Here is a 16,922-nt window from a genome sequence, read left to right on the forward strand (position 1 = left end):
ATATAATTATCATTTAATGTCCCGCTGGTTATCCTGGAGGGATTGTCCAGCTGATAAACTCCTAGCTTTGTCATTAAACCGACGGTCCCTGGTATCAAACCCAGGCTGGGGCTCCCCGGGAGCTGCAGAGGAGGTGGTGTGGCCTAAATGAGGCCATTAATTAACACTTTAAAGGCAGCAGAGCAAACAGCAGCGCCCAATGAAAACGGCTGGGTGGGATCTCTCCCTTTGCCTTTGGAGCAGCCACAAAACCCCTCCCAGAACAACTTCCCAAATCACAGCTCCCCGAGAAAAACCTCCTCTGGCTTCAGCTCATGGGAATTTTGGCCTTTCCATTTTATCGGGACTTGTAGGTCCCAGCCTTGGGAGATTTGGGGTCAGGATCCAGTTCAGTGACATCCCGTGCCATTGCCCTGGGCTGAGGTGACACGTCCCTGCAGCTGGGCCTGCCTCAGGGACACTGCTCAGAAAAGGCCATTTTTATCAGGACCACTGCAGAAGTCTGAGCATCCCTCCAGGAACAATTAAAGGCATTCCTAGAAATCCTCAGGCCTTCTTAAAATCCCTTTTTTTTTTTTTTTTTTTTTTTTAAATCTTCTTATCTAAACACACTTGTCAGGAGAAGAATGCTCCAGCTAAGGTGGTCAAATAATTGGGGCTTTATGAAGGAACTGAGGAACAAGAGTGAGATCAAAACCTTACTGAGACACAAACTAAAACTGCCCAAAAGCGTTGCACAGAAATGAGCAGGACTTTTTTTTTTTTTTTTTCTTTTTGACAATTTAATGATAAATGGGAAGCACTTCTTGCTTTTCAATAAAAGTAGATGAACTCATTAATAACTCAGAGAATGCCATGAAAACGAGGGGTTTAACACAGGCTGAGCTGATACCCGCAGATATCAGCTCAGTTTTATTTGAGGAAGGTTGCAGGTTTGAGTGAGCGGCCTGTGGCTCTCAGGAGAGATTTCGGAGCTTTAGTGCTCAGAACCAACCCAACATTTTCCCCTTCCCAGAGCCAGCCCAGCCCAGCCTTGTGCAGTACACAAATAATTCACCCCTGTCGCCCTGATTTCTCAGCCCTCTGATGTTTGCATTCTTGGATTGGAGCTTTCTCACGAACTGTAGGAAAAACTGATGTTTAGTCAATAATACATTCCTATTAATACAAATTAATAGACTTTTAAGTTGATCACTGGGGTCAGAGAGGTGTTACTCTCGTCCCCTAATCTCCGATCAAATTCCAAACCCTATTTAAACCCCAAGCAAAAATAAACTTTCTTTTTCTCCTCTCCCTTCTCAGCCTGACAGGTGAGTGTAGGTCTGTCGTGTCCTCTAGCGACACGTCCCCTCGATGGCCAGGACAGGACAGTCCTGCCTTATCCCCGCTGCCCCCTCTGGTTTTTCCCAAAGCCCCCGCTATTAACAGCCAGTTAAAGGCTTTCGGCTGGGAAAACACTCCCAGCCAGCCTTTCAAACCCTGTGCTCCATCATTCCCATTTAACCCTCAGCTCTCCCATTCCCATTTATCCAGGGACATTGTCAGGGATCCAGGGGCACCGCAGGGATCCAGGACACTGCAGAGATCCAGGGACACTCCCAGGGATCCAGGGGCACTGCAGGGATCCAGGGATATTGTCAGGGATCCAGGGGCAGCCACAGCTGCTCTGCCCTGTGACCCCCACCGGGTACACATTGCTCTGTGGATCTCGGGGCTGTTGAGCTGTGCTCTGGAGGTGGCTCAGGAGAGAACCTTTGGTCATCCCCCGGAGTCTGAGGGGCTTCCAGCCCACCCTGGAGCCGGGGGTCCCTTGAGGCTGTGTTAAACTCCCTGGCTGCTGTGCAGATGTTGGATTTCGGGTGTTCTGTGCTGAGCCTGCAGTAATCTGTGCCTTGATGGTCTCCTTCCAGCCAAGCCCTTCGAGAGTGGGCAGTACCTGGACATCTACGGCATCACCAGGGACCAGGCTGGGGAGTACGAGTGCAGCGCAGAGAACGACGTCTCCGTCCCCGACGTCAAAAAAGTCAAAGTCACGGTGAACTGTAAGTGCTGCTCTCTGCTCTTCCCTCGGTGTGGTGGAGAAGGAGAGGCTGGAGCAGCCAGCTGGAGCTGCTGGCCTTGTCACAGGGGCTGTCACTGTGCTCTGTGCTGCCCACCCGGCTGCCACCAGAGAGGCCACGGCGAGCCCCAGGTGCCAGCTCTGGTTTCTGGGTGTTGGTGTGGCAGGTTCTGGTGGCTGCTGGGGATGTTGGGCTGGGCCCTCCCTGCTCTGTCTGATCGTGGTGGTGCTCTGGTGACATGAGATGAGCAGCTCTCTTTTTCACTGGCTGGGGACTGGTCTCCACGGGCTGTGAGCTGCTCCAGAGGGGACAGAAAGTGTCCCTGCAGCCCCCACTGAGGGCACAGGGACCCTGCTGGGGTGGGGGACACCAGCAGCTCTGACCTGCTGGGATTTCCCTCCAAGGAGGTGTTCTCAGCTCGGCTCTGGCTCTGATTCAGCTCTCAGTGTGATGTGGAATATTCTTGTTCACTCCAACACGTGTGAAAACACAGGCGAGACAATGGGAATAATTTCTCTTGTTCACTCTAACGATTTCCCTCGGTTAACTTCAATTACCCAGTGTGTGATTTGTTCCTGCTTCTGGAGTCACTGTGGTGGCTTTATTGGTCACAAACAGCAGATGTCAGGGCTGTGTCTCCCCCAGAGAGATGTCCCTGGTCCCAGCTGATGTGGGCAGCAAAGCCCTGTCCCCGTGGGGTCACTGCTGTCGCCTGGGGGCATGCACTGCTGCCCAGATCTTGTTCATGTGGCACCAGGGCTCCCTGGGCCCGTGGGGACAGTGCAGTGACACCTCTGGAGGAGATGGATGGTGCTCTGGGGCTCCCTGGGCCCGTGGGGACAGTGCAGTGACACCTCTGGAGGAGATGGATGGTGCTCTGGGGCTCCCTGGACACGTGGGAACAGTGCAGTGACATTTCTGGAGGAGATGGGTTGTGCTCCAAGGCTCCCTGGACACGTGGGGACAATGCAGTGACACCTCTGGAGGAGCTGGATGTCTCTGGGTGCCAGGGCAGTGCCCAGCTGGGTCAAATTACTGACAAATAAAGTGTCAAACCAACATCCCAGAGCTGTTCTTGGTCCCAGAGCAGCCACAGCTGGGAGTCCTTAGCCACAGTATGGGTGTCCTGATGTCATGTCAGAAGTCAGTGCAGTCTACATCTGCACTGGGACCACACAGAGTGATTTTATTTTATTTGTTTTGGAAATAACTTCTCCCAGCTCCAGCAGGAGGGGGTGGGACTCTCGTGGGCAGCAGTGGGCTGTGGCTACAGCTGTGCCAGCGTGTGCACATGGCTGGTTTGTCACAGTCAGCTCACACAGCCCCAGGGGCTGGGGACGTGTCCCCAACAGCTGAGAGCAGAGCAGGAGCTCTGCCACCATCCTCCTGCAGTCACTGCTGTGAAGGCATTGACAGTGAGCTTCTTTCCCAGTTTAAATCTGGAGAGTTCTTACTGAAGGGAGTAGAGAGGAAGCCCCCAGCTCCTCTGGCTGGCCGGCTTCCTCTGTCAAATGTTCTGTCCTGGTTCTTCTTTAAAGGCATCTGCTCATTTCCACTACAAACTGGTGAGAGCAAGGCCTTCCTCCAGGAATTCCATCCTTTTATCTGGTGCCTGTGGACACAGGCCAGTGGTGGCCCTGGCAGTGCTGGGGGAAGGTTGGATTGATGTCTCAGAGGGCTTTTCCAGCCTAAACAATTCTGTGAGGCTTTTTCCTCTGCTGCTGCTCTCACCCGCTCCTGGTGACCCTCCATGGTTCTGTTCCTGGTGATGTTCCATGGTTCCGTTCCTGGTGACCCTCCATGGTTCTGTTCCTGTGACACTCCATGGTTCTGCTCCTGGTGATCCTCCATGGTTCTGTTCCTGGTGATGTTCCATGGTTCTGTTCCTGGTGATGTTCCATGGTTCTGTTCCTGGTGACCCTCCATGGTTCCGTTCCTGGTGACCCTCCAGAGTTCTGTTCCTGGTGACCCTCCATGGTTCTGCTCCTGGTGACCCTCCATGGTTCTGTTCCTGGTGACACTCCATGGTTCTATTCCTGGTGATGTCCCATGGTTCTGTTCCTGGTGACACTCCATGGTTCTGTTCCTGGTGATGTTCCATGGTTCTATTCCTGGTGATGTTCCATGGTTCTGTTCCTGGTGACCCTCCATGGTTCTGTTTCTGGTGACACTCCATGGTTCTGCTCCTGGTGATGTTCCATGGTTCTCCTCCTGGTGACACTCCATGGTTCTGTTCCATGGTTCTCCTCCTGGTGACACTCCATGGTTCTGTTCCTGGTGACACCTCATGGTTGTGTTCCATGGTTCTATTCCTGGTGCTATCCCATGACTCCACTCCTGGTGCCATCCTGTGGTTGTATTCCTGGTGCCATTTCCTGACTCCCCTCCTGCTGCAGGGAATGTCCTGTTGGCACGTGAACATTCCCAGCACGGAGTGACTGCTCAGTCACCGGGGCAGAGACAATGACCACGTTTAAATCACTGTGTGAAATTCAGGTTTTTTGGCTGGGCAGCTCCCAGCGCCACATGAACCAGGAGCTCCCAGCGCTGGTGTCAGGGCTCTAATGACTTACAGGGGGGTTCATTACCCTGCCTGATGCACCATCATCTACATTTCCTGCCTAATTTATGTCTGTCCTCCCTAATTTCCCTTTGAAAAACACCAGCCTGAGAATCTGACTGAATTCCAAAAGGAAAGGGGGGGACGGAGAAGGAGAGAAGCCACTGAAGCTGCTGCTGCTGCTGAAGGGACGCTCCACCAAATCAAGTTAAAATAGATAAGACGTAATCCAATTTCATTGCACAAGTAAATCCTATTAGCATTTTCCATTACATTTTGTAAAGCAAATACTGATTTATAGATTATCATATTGAACCCCGTGTTTGAACGAGGCAGTGTCTGGATTTAACGTGTCATCTGGAAGCTGCTCTGAAACTCCCCATGTGCTGCTGTCACTTTGCTCATTCTCTCCTGTTCATGCTTGGAAAATATTAAAGGCAGCTGCTAAATCCCAGAATTTCCAGGAGAGCTGAGGCCACAGCGAGAGGATGAGGAATGGGATGTGAGCCTCAGGAAACCGGCATTTATTTGCATTCATTTCAAACTGTCAGCTGTCTGAATAAATGGGAAATGTGGATTTAAAGTAGAGTGGCATTTCGGAATTCCCCTTTCTTAGGCTAATACCTGTTAGGGGTCGCTTTGCCTGTAATTGTACCTTGGACAGCTCTGTTAGAGCCGGAGCTTTCAGACCCCACTCAATCAAAATCCGGCGGCTTTGGCGAGGGAAAAGACACGTTTGAACTCGTTGCTGGGTGGTTTTGCCCAGTTTCCAGGCTGCTTTCTCCATTTCTCGGGCTGATCTCAGGGTTCCCATCTCCGGCTGTGGTGTCCCTGAGCCCTGCCCAGCGCCGGTGTCCAGGGCAGCAGATGGGAGCAGGCTTTTGCAGGGTTTTTCAGGGGTTTGCAGGGTTTTGCAGGGTTTTGCAGACACCCTGTGCCCAGATGAAGGCAGATTTGAGCCCAGTTCAGCTGGGCTGGGCCTGAAGTTGTGCTCAAGCCCAGCTGGAGCTGCTGACCCGCCACAATCCCTTCCTGAGGAACCTGCTGGACAACCTCCTCCTCCTCCAGGTGCTCTCACACCTCTGCCCACCAAAGCAGCGATTCCTGGGCACTGGGGATGAGCTGGCATTCCATGGGCACTGGGGATGAGCTGGCATTCCATGGGCACTGGGAAGGATGAACTGGCATTCCCTGGGCACTGGGGATGATGAACTGGCATTCCCTGGGGACCAGGGATTCCATAGACATTGGGGATGAACTGGCATTTCCCTGGGCTCCTCCTGTGCCCTCCTTGCCTGGCAAAGCTTCTCCCAGGCTATGGCAGCTGCTCAGGGTTTACACTGCAGCCCTGCATTGCCTTAATTCAGCCTTTTAACGAGGCTTTTTGAAGCTCTTTAGGCTGAGTTCGTTTGTATCGGTTTGGTTTATCCAAGAATTCACGGCATTGTTATTTCCTTGTCTGCACCTGGAGTACAACCCAAAGGGTTGGGGTCCCTGAAGGGGTCAAATCTCGTGTTTGGGATGGTTCTGTCCCCAGCCCGACAGCGCCCAGGAGTCTGGGAATGCTCCAGAGAGGAGGTGACTGGTGGGGAGTCCTGGGCAGGGCTCAGGGCTGGGCTCCGTGGTGCTCATGGATGGATCCCCTCCAGCTCAGCACAGTCTGTGCTTCAGCCCTTTCCTTCTCATGCTCGTGGTTTTTCTCCAGTGGAACACCCTCGTTTGGGGGCTTTATTCCCACCTTTATCCAGTTTTTCTGCGCCTCTGCACCCTGGGAGCAGGTTCCACATTGCCTGGGTTATCCCCCGGGATGGACATCCCATTCCTTCCAGGGCTTTTCGGGAGCCCTGTGGGGTTTGGGGGGTCTGTCCCCAAAGCAGACCCTGTGTCCCTTCGATAAGGGAATTCTCGTTTTTCTGCTGCAGGGATGTGTGAGCTCCTCGTCAGGAATTCTAAGTGGGCTGTTTGTTTTCGCTTGGCCAGGCCGGGCTGTGCAGAACAGCTCCCCTCATTAGCATTTCCTCCCCTCATTAGCATTTCCTCCTCTCATTAGCATTTCTTCGAAGGCTCCTCGCTGTTGCTATGGCACTTTGCATAACATTACAGAGAAATCTGGGATTTCACTTTGAAATCAGACCTCCTGTCCAATGTACATCTGTAAATTCTATCTGAAACCTGAAATCTGCTGGGGAAAGGCTCCGGGGCTCCCTGGGGCTGCGGCTGGACGTGTCCCTGTGCCTCTGTTTGGCCAGCAAACATTCCCAGTGTGGACCATTCCCAAGCCGGGGGCAGCATCTCCTTGGCCAGGCTTTGCCTTTGGATCCAGGAAGGAAAATGTGCCTCCATTCCATTATTTAATAGGAAGACAAAGCCCACGTATTTTCTGGAGGTCTCAGTCCTCCTCTGCTTTTGGCACCAAGTATAAGATGACTCAGAGCAATTGAACTTTAATTCTCGCTTTTCTCCAATAAAAGAGAGGGGAGGAGGGGGCTTCTCTTGGAGCAGAAATCAATAAATCCGAGCCTTGCTGGGTTAAATCTCTGCTGACCTGCTGCTCCATCTTTATACCCCTGGCTAAGTTTAGGGTTGGGGTCAGGTTGGCATTCAGAGCCCAGGTCCCCTGCCCGGGGCTCTGCTGTGTGCCCAGCTCTCAGGCAGCCTTCCCCAGGGATTCTGGCCCTCAGGGTGCCCCCGGGGGCTCCTGGCTCTCTGGTTCTGTCCCTGGGGCTCAGCACCCGGAGGGGTCTGCAGGATGTGCAGTGCCCCAGCTCTGGGAACTCTGGGTGACCTTGGTGGGGACGGTCCCCAAGGTCCCCAGGGTCCCTGCCTGTGCCAGCTGTGCCCTGTGCCATGGCTCCAGCCTGCCCTGGCTGCCACACAAGTTCTGCTTCTCTGTGGGAAGGATTTGTCCCCTTTGGCTGGGGGCTCCTTTCCCAGGTCTGGCTGGTGCACACCCGGGGATGGAGCATGCTCCCTTCTCCTCCCTTCCAAAAACCTCTGCAAGGGAGCACAGCTGGGGCTGGGTGAGCTTCTGAGCGGGGACAAGGGTCCTGCTCCCTGGGACACTGCTGGGGACAATGGTCCTGCTCCCTGGGACACTGCTGGGGACAGGCAATGGCTCCTGAAACATTTCTAGGGATAGGGGATGGCTCCTGGCACTCACTGGGGCAGAGGATGGTTCCTGCAGGGATGTGCTGGTCAGTCCAGGGGACTGTGGGCGTGCAGGTTCTCTCCCCAACTCATTCTCTGCTGCTGGGGACCCTGAGCTGGTGCTGCAGGTGGATTCCCTGATGGCAGCTGCTCCAGCCCGGCCCTGGGGACACTCAGAATGGAGATAATGCTGCAGTAAAGGGTCTGGGGAGGCTCAGAGCAGCCACGGAGGGGACAGGTGTCCTGCAGCACATCTGGGAGGAGAGAAGCACCAGGAACTGGGCTCTGTGTCCTGCAGGCTCCATGTGTGAGGACACAGCAGGAGGAGAGGGGACAGCTCAGCCCTGGGGAAATCTGGGCCATGGTTCATACCAGGGACAGCTGCTGGGAAAGATGGAAGTGTCCAGGGAAGTTTCACAGACCTGTAGGTTCAGCAGAAGGCTCTCTGAAGGTGGAACCTGTAAAGGAAATAGAAATGAAAGCAAGTTTTGATATAGAAAAATAAAGGATGTCTAAATTAGGAATTGCTGAGCCAGTTGCTACAGGACAAATAAGAACTCAAAGGTTAAGGTGAGTTGGAAGGAGGTTTTATGGCTGGAGCAAAGGATATGTTGACCACAAGCAAAGATGTTTTTAGCAAGCAGAAAGAGGTCTCAAGAAAAGCAGAAGACACCAGAGGCAAACAAAACCCATGTTTTTACCCAGTAGAAAAAGCTCTAAGAGTTTTCCACTGCAAGAAAGCAGAAAAGCAGCTTTAAGCTGAACTGTAACACGCTGTGGTGGGGATGGCAGCTGTGATGGGCTGTGGGTGAATGTAAAGGTGTTGTGTGTGGTGCTGACTGGGTTTATGTATTGAGATGATGCTCAGTAAAGAAAACCATAGAACGCCCTGTAAGCAGAGCTCAGGGGGCTCCAGGTGTCACCTACAGGCTGATGGTGGGAGCTTTAGGCCTGGCTCTTTCACCCACGGTGACCCAGGACTGCTGGGACTTCATCCATGGAACAACCAGCACCTGGAGCCACCTGGAGCCCTGGATCTGTGCTCAGGCTCTGACAGACAGCAGGGCTGGCTTTGGCTGCAGCCGAGGGCTGCCAGTGAAATGATTCAGTGCAAATAACAGGTTGGGGTTGTTGGGTTTTTTTACATAAAATAAAAGTGTTTGGAGAATTTCTCCAGTCCTGTAAATTGGAGGGTTTGTTCATGCACATTGTCATCAGTTGGGTTTTTTTGTTTGGGTTTTTGTGGGTTTTATCTTGTTATTTTTGCTCACCATTAGGACTAAATTGCTATTTGGCTAATTTGCAGGCTGGTCTCATCAGGGAGAACTCACCTGAGCTGTGTGTTGTCCTATCTCACAGCAACACGGTGACAAACACTCTCAGCAGCTCGATGGGAGCTGCTCTCACAATTACAGCCACCTCAGGAAAGAATGTTGCTGCTTTGAAGGAAATATTTCCCTTCGCTGGTGGGGAAAGAGGCCTCTTGTGAAGTAATGGCTGTCATTTTCTGTCCTTCAGGTGCTTTTATTAACATTTCAGGAGCCAGATTAAAACAATATAACTCGTGTTTGAGGCTCGGGTGCAATTCGGCTCTTAAATGAATATTGATTTCTTTGGGGGGAGTGGTGATGGTTTGTGCAGAGGTGCTGCAAACCCCGTGTGCCTCCTGCCCACCCCTGCCAGGGACGGTGCTTGGGAGCTGGGCACAGCTGCTGCTGCTGTCCCTGCTCCTGGGGTGACATTGGTGTCCCCAGGGGCGGCATTGGTGGCCTCAGGGGTGACATTGGTGTCCCCAGGGGTGACATTGGTGTCTCCAGGGGTGACATTGGTGTCCCCAGGGGCGGCATTGGTGTCTCCAGGGGAGACATTGGTGTCCCCAGGGGTGACATTGGTGCTCCAGAGGTGACATTGGTGCTCCCAGGGCTGGTATTGGTGCTCCCAGGTGTGACATTGGTGCCCTCAGGGGTTGCATTGGTGCTCCCAGGCGTGGCATTGGTGTCCCCAGGGATGGCATTGGTGCCCCCAGGGGTGGCATTGGTGCTCCCAGGAGTGGCATTGGTGTCCACAGGGGTGGCATTGGTGTCTCCAGGGGAGACACTGGTGTCCCTAGGGGTGACATTGGTGTCCCCAGAGGTGGCATTGGTGTCCCCAGGGGTGGCATTGGTGCTCCCAGGGGTGGCATTGGTGGCACATCCATGAAGCCTTTCTGGCACCCCTGGCCTCGGGGGCAGCAGGAACGGGCTCCTCTCCGTGGATTTGGCTCCCCCAGGGGTGGGAGTGCAGCTCCCTCACCCCAGAGGTGCTGGGAGCCCCTGCCTGGGGCTGGCTGAGAGGAGCTCGCAGGGCAGCCAGGACTGTCGGGAGCTGCTGTCCTCTGCCCCAGGTGAGCCCACATCAACCACCAGCCACAGCACAGCTCGGGAAAACTGTGCCTTTAACAGCAGCGGGTCACCTCTGCAGAGCTGCTGCGTTTGGAGCAGCGATTTGGAGCAGAGCTGTGCTGGACTCCGGGCTAGAGCCAGAATTAATGGAGAGCTCTCCAGCTTCCAGGAGTGTTCCCTCGCCCAGATCACTCTCCAGTGAAAAAACAATTACTTCAAATATTTCCTAATAGCCAACAGTGTTCAGCAGTGTTCTGCCTGTGATTGCATTATCCCTGGCTGAGGCCTCCCTGTCCCCTGCAGGTGGTGCTCAGAGGGCTCTCAGTGCAGCTGGGGTCACAGAAAACCAGCTCTGAGCAGTGCCAGCCTTGGGCACCTCCCCATCCCTTGATTTTTAATTATTTTGTGGGTTGTTTGTTGTTTTTTTTAATAATCCCAGTAATTGCCATTTGAAATAGTTCTGCAGTAGAATTGTGCTGTTACGATATTTTTACAGCCTGGCTTTTCCTGGTGACGGGGCTGGGGTTCAAATACCCCCGGTGGCAGCAGGGCTGTGGTGGAGGCAGCTCCAGGAGCTTTGGGAAGGTCCCTTTTGCGTCTGTGGTTTAAAACAAAGCAGAGTTGTGGATGCAAAGGGCAGGAAAAGCTTCCAGCATCACTCCTCAGGCATCACAATCTGGAGAGATGCTTCTGTTCGTCTCTTCCCAAATCAAAGCAGGCTGGTCTGAGGCTGCAGTGACCTTTCCTGCTCCTCAGAGGCAGCACTAGGCTGGATGATGGTGGTGGCTCCAGGCATGGCCAGGGACATCTCAGAGCCCGTGGATTTGCTTCCTGTCACACAAAAAAATCCCTGAGAGTCGGGGCTGGGCTGGGAGAATTCGGCTCACTTGGAAAAATTCCCTTCCAAATGCTCCATTTCCTGTGCACTGGGAAAAAACCTTTAGTGAACTATCAGCTGTGCCACCATCCACGTGTTGTGCTGCTGCTGCACCTGCTGGGCTCCGTGCAGAGAGTGCTGAGAAAGGGAATCAGCCAGGAATTGCTTCTCCAGGCAGCAGTTCAAAGGGAATCAGTCAGGAATTGCTTCTCCAGGCAGCAGTTCCCCGGGTGGGGCTCCCAGGTAAGGCCAGGGGTGTCCCCAGGTGCTGGCTGGGGATTTATTGTCCCTTCCTGAGGAGAGTGGGACACCCTTGGGAGGAGAGGGGCTGTCCCAGGAACGTGAACTGGGCCAAAGTGGGGAGCCCAGGCTGTTCCTGGTGCCCACCAGGGGCTCTGCCTTGGGCTGGGAGGAGCTCTGGCCAAACCCCATCAGAGTCACACCGAGGTGGAGCTTTTCAGTTTCGTTTTGAAATGACAGTTCTATTTTTTTTTTATTACACAGGCAGTGAAAGCAGCCAGGATTTCCGTGCATTCACTGCCTTTATTGGAGCTTCCTGTGGAGCTCTGGGTGTCCCTCTGTCACCTCTCTCCCCAGCTGCTCACCTCTGGCTCGCTGGGCAGTGGCAGCCAAAACCTCCCCTGGTGAAAACTTCGTCTCCTTTTCACTCAGAGCAGGAGCTTTGAGCCCTTCCATGGCTCCCTCTGCCCGAGCTACATATGTACATCAGCTCCAAGTGGCTGTCAGGGAACAGGGGTTTTCAATCAAAAAGACTGTCAGGAAAGCTGATTCACTAACAAGAAAGCTGTCAGGCTCTGACAGCTGCTGTCTTTGCAACCCCAAACAATCTGCTCGGTGCTAACTCTGACTTATGCTTCCATTTATTATCCAGCAGTAATGAGCCCTGGCCCCAGCAGCAGCATTTGGGGGGCTCACCTGGCTGCTGGGGGCTGTGCTGTGGGGCAAACCTCACCCCAGGAAAGTTCTGATCCTCCCTTTGGAGCCCTGTCCCCGAATGTGTCAGTCCTCCCCTCGTTCTTGTGGTTCAATGTGGCTCTGGGGGTTTCACCGCTGTTGGGAGCTCACCAGCGCAGGATTCGTGGGGTTGGAATTGTGCTGGATAATGGATTGCAGTTTGGACGCCACGTGTTTATTAGAAACGAGTGAAGGGATGGGTCCTTAATGACCCCAGGACTCAGAGAGCAGAGCAATCCCACCCTGGGGAGGAGCTGAGGGCTCAGGTGGGTGCTGCTCTCCAGGTGTCAGCACTGCTGGCCTTTAAAATGAAAAAACGGGAAGAGCACCTTGGCCTCTGCCTCAAGCAAAGTGTCCCAGCTCCAGCTCACCACCCAAAATGTGCTTTGCTGCACTTGTGGCTGGTTATTGAGAGCCTGGCAGTGACAGAGCTGGGTTAGAGCTGATTCCTCTCCCCTCTTGCCCTTCACATTCAGTGTACCCCAGTAAATCACCCTCTGCAGCTCTGCTGAGCCCGATTCCTTCTGTCCCCTGAACCCTGGGGGTTCTCTCTGCCTGTGGGCACCCCTGGCAGGTCCTGGCCAAGGGTGATCCCAAGTTCTCAGGTGCCCTTTCAATAAATTCCTCAGGGAGCGGCAGGGTGCAGCCGGGGCTCGGGGCTTTGGGGGCACAGGTGGGTGTTTGGGGCCTGGCCACTGCACAGGGTGACCCCAAAAAAGTGTCCCTGGTGGGGTTTGTCCCTGCCCTGGGTGTCCCCTGCCTTCCCTGCTCCTGTGGGGCTGCAGCAGGGCTCTGCCCTCCTCACCCACCCCAGGGACTTGGCTTTTTGCTTCCCAAACTTTCCTTCCTTGGAAAAGCACCAGCTCGCTTTAATTCATGTTCTCCTCAGCTTTCCTGCCAAAAGATCTCCTCAGAAATTCCTGGAATTCGTGCAAGTCCGTGGCTTTTCTCCTCCCTGGAGGAAGGGAGGCAGCGAAGGCAAAGCTCTGCAGTCAGTCCCCAGCCAGCTTTGGGGCCAGCTCTCCCTGCTGGGCTGTGCTACTGTCCCTGTCCCTCCTCCTGTCCCTCAGGGCCACTCAGGGCTGCTGGCACTCCTTTGTCCCTGCTGGGCACACGGGGACTCCCAGTTCTGGTGGGCAAATCACCCCTGGGTTCGTGTTTGTCCAGCGGGGTTTGTCACCTCCTGGGGACGGGGACACTGGCCAAGGGTCTCGTGGCTCTGGGGTGCTCCTGGCCCACTTGTCCCCCTCTTATTCCAAGGTCCTTGACAGTGGGAATTGCACAGGGCAGAGGGGTTTGTTCATGGCTCTGGGGTGCTCCTGTCCCACTTGTTCCCCTCAGGTTTGAGGTTCCAGACCATGGGAATCGCACAGGGCAGAGGGGTTTGTTTGTGGCTCTGGGATGTTCCTCTGAGGTCAGTGGGAATTGCAGGGGGCAGGGGGGTTTGTTCACTGAATTCCCCACGTGGCAGGAATTGCTGTCACCTGGGGCTGGGCACGGGCAAAAAAAGCAGAGATTGGGGCTGAATCCCAGAACCCCGGAATCCCCTGAGCTGGGAGGGACCCACAGACTGGGTTGGGAAGGACCTTAAACCCCACCCAGAGCCACCCCTGCCATGGCAGGGACACCTCCCACTGTCCCAGGGACACCTCCCACTGTCCCAGGTGCTCCAGCCCCAATGTCCAGCCTAGCCTTGGGCACTGCCAGGGATCCAGGGGCAGCCACAGCTGCTCTGGGAATTCCAGCCCAGCCAGGAATCCCTTCCCAAGACCCCATCTAAATGTACCTTCATTTTTCTCTTTCACACTCTGGCTTTCTCTTTCCCACCTCTGTATTTCACTGTGGATTAACTGGACAATTGTGTCAGCCCCCAGGGAGAGAGGAGCCTCAGGATCCCTGTGTGGGATCTGGGATGTCACAGGGCACATCTTCCCCCCAAAACCTGCTCATCCCTCGCCTCCAGCTCATGGATTTCCCCACGTCTCCCCAAATCCCTGCCTGCTGTGCCATTTCTGGAGTTGGACAGAAAGGACCCACAGGAATCACGGATCCACCCCTGGCCCTGCACAATCCCTGGAGCATCCCTGGGGTGCAAACCCTCCTGGAGCTCTGATACCTGGGATGCTGCCCAGGGAAGGGGGTTGTGTTCCCACCTGGGTTGTGTTCCCACCTGGAGTTGTGTTCCCACCTGGAGCAGCTCCTTTACCAGGATCAAACCTCGTGTACAGAGCTGCTCCAAGGGAGCACGGGTGGAAAAGCGCTGTGCTGGAAAATAAACGGATTAAAGAGATGCAGCAGTGAGATAAACCTCGATGGACAGGGAAACAAAGCAGTTCCTCCAACTTGCCTTTTCTTCTGCAGCTCCCTCCAGGCCTTTGTTTGCTTTGCTGCTTTTGGGGAGGCTTCATTAAGTTCTTTCCCCCTCCTTTTATTTATCCCCGGAATACCTGTAAAACAGATTGTACGGGTTTCCTGTCTGGCGGCCCATTATTTATTAACTATCATTTTGTGCTGCTGATTTTTGTGTTTTCCACCCACATAACCATGGCTGGCGGGATTTAAACTTTGCACTCAGCACCGGGAGAGTTTTCTGTCCAACCTCAGAAATGGCACAGCAGGCAGGGGTTTGGGGGGACACGGGGAAATCCATGAGCTGGAGGCAAGGGAGGAGCAGGTTTTGGGGGACAGATGTGCCCTGTGACATCCCAGATCCCACACAGGGGTTTGGGGGGACACGATGCAATCCTCAAGCTGGACCCCAGGGAGAGTGGAGCAGGTTTTGGGGGGCAGAGGTGCCCTGTGACATCCCAGATCCCACACAGGGATCCTGAGGCTCCTCTCTCCCTGGGGGCTGACACAATTGTCCAATTAATCCACAGTGAAATACAGAGGTGGGAAAGAGAAAGTCTGAGTGTGAAAGAGAAAAATGAAGGTACATTTAGATGGGGTCTTGGGAAGGGATTCCTGGCTGGGCTGGAATTCCCAGAGCAGCTGTGGCTGCCCCTGGATCCCTGGCAGTGCCCAAAGCCAGGCTGGACACTGGGGCTTGAAGCACCTGGGACAGTGGGAGGTGTCCCTGGGACAGTGGGAGGTGTCCCTGCCATGGCAGGGGTGGCTCTGGGTGGGGTTTAAGGTCTTTCCCAACCCAGTCTGCGTGTTGGAATTCTCACTAAGTCAGGTGTTTTTAGCTCCACAAGGGTCCAACACACTCACTCTGAGGGTGTCCACAGCAACTAACAGAAACTTAAAATAATTAATGAGATGCCATGATCGAGTGTGTCTTGAAAAAGCAAAAAGGTTTTAATTAAAGAAAAAATAATACAAAACAAAGGAACAAAGGTGAGCACAGTGTAGGGACAGGCCCAACACACCTGCTACAACACCCCAAAAATGCACTGAGAAGCCTCGTGCCCTTCCTCAAACACTGAATTATTTAGGTGGGGTTTTTGGTAAACAGCCCAATAGAAAATATCTACATTTCTGAGGAACAGGTAAAAAAACCCATCAGTGTTTTTGTCTTAGTACCGAGCCAATTCCTGTCAGGACAGCAAACTTCTGGTGTTCTTCCCTTGTGGGGATGCATTTCCCACAGCCAGCAAGTGTTGTCCATACAGGGACAAGCTGAAGACTCACCCCTTGCATTTCTTAGAAGGAAAAGAACCCAGAATTTTCCGTGCCCTCCTGGCAGTGAGTGGCTCAGCACAGCACAGGGGCATGGATTGGGCTCTGAGAGTGGAACCCAGCGCCTCTTGGTGATCTCCTTTGTCTCAATGTGACAGCCCAAATTGTCCCTCCTAAAACATTCAGTTATTTAGGAAGGGGCCTGAAGAAAGAAAAGGGCTTTTGGGAATGTTTTAGCAGGGTGTCAGCAGTTTTCTTGGGCAACTGTGTGCGGCTTTTCTATTGTATTCTGTCAGGTTTGGTACTTGGTTGTTTTTTCCTTATTAAACCCTCTGCTTTACAACAAGAAAGGACTGTTTACCTCTCAGCTCCGAGGAGCAGCCTCTCTGAAATGAATTTTTGCCACTTCTGTGCAAAGGCAGGACCCTCAGGGGTAGATACATCAGCACGTGGTCCATTACACTCCGACCACCTGCTAACCTGTTCCCTTGCCTTCAAAATCCTCAGGTGAACCCAGAACCCTTTTCCCTATACAGAAACATCTCCCTGCTCCTGGTGGGCTGCAGTCCCACGTCTGGGGGCTGTGCAAAGCCCCACAGAGGCCCCGTGTCCCACCCAGTGCTGGGTTCTGCCCCACATCTCCCGTGTCTGCATGTGGGATCCGTGGAACGTGTCAGGACCATGCCTCTGCCCAAACCACGGAGGGAATCTGGGATAAATCAGCCTGGCCCTTGCTGAGCCCTCTGCTTGTCCCATCCTGTCCCTGAGGTGTTGCTGTGTGTGAGGGGCTGTTATCAAACCTCTCCATTGATCTGGGCACAGGGAGGGCTGCTGCTGCTGCTCTGAATAAATCAGAGAAATGGAACAATCCAGAGTGTGGAAAGCCCGTCTTAATTATATAAAGTACAAGTGAAGCTGTCTGCCTTGTTACTGTGTTGGTAAAACACTCGGAGGGTGAATACAGAGAGAAGAATATATTTGAATATATATTATTCACTATATAATATTGCTGATATCTGTTTTTCTGAGCACAAAACACATCTCAGGAAAATTGTTCTCTTACCTGGAATTTTTTTATCTTAACACCCTGGAAAGCAATTTTACTAACAAAAGATGACATTAGGATGCCAAATTAAAAGCTGATGAAAACAGGGAAAATAAAAGATCTTTTTTTTTCCTTGACATTTACAATTAATGCCAGAGAAATGTTGGTTTAATCAGACAATATGGGGGCTCACAAAGGTGAAATTGAAAGTTTCCAGCCCTGAATGCTTGTGTAAAAGTTAATAAATTCAGCTCGT

The 16,922-nt window shown here is 53.3% G+C and overlaps 1 protein-coding gene across 2 annotated transcripts in view; it reads left to right on the top strand.

The window, feature by feature from the left end:
- Positions 1–16,922, top strand: part of NEGR1 (neuronal growth regulator 1) — a 169,262-nt gene that overhangs the window by 100,090 nt on the left and 52,250 nt on the right. For both annotated transcript variants that reach the window (XM_066325306.1, XM_066325307.1), the window contains exon 4: positions 1,911–2,042. In XM_066325306.1, coding sequence (XP_066181403.1) covers positions 1,911–2,042 — 132 coding nt within the window. The remainder of the gene's footprint in view (positions 1–1,910; positions 2,043–16,922) is intronic.

Source organism: Sylvia atricapilla, chromosome 9, assembly GCF_009819655.1.
Source record: "Sylvia atricapilla isolate bSylAtr1 chromosome 9, bSylAtr1.pri, whole genome shotgun sequence".
Taxonomy (NCBI): Eukaryota; Metazoa; Chordata; class Aves; order Passeriformes; family Sylviidae; genus Sylvia; species Sylvia atricapilla.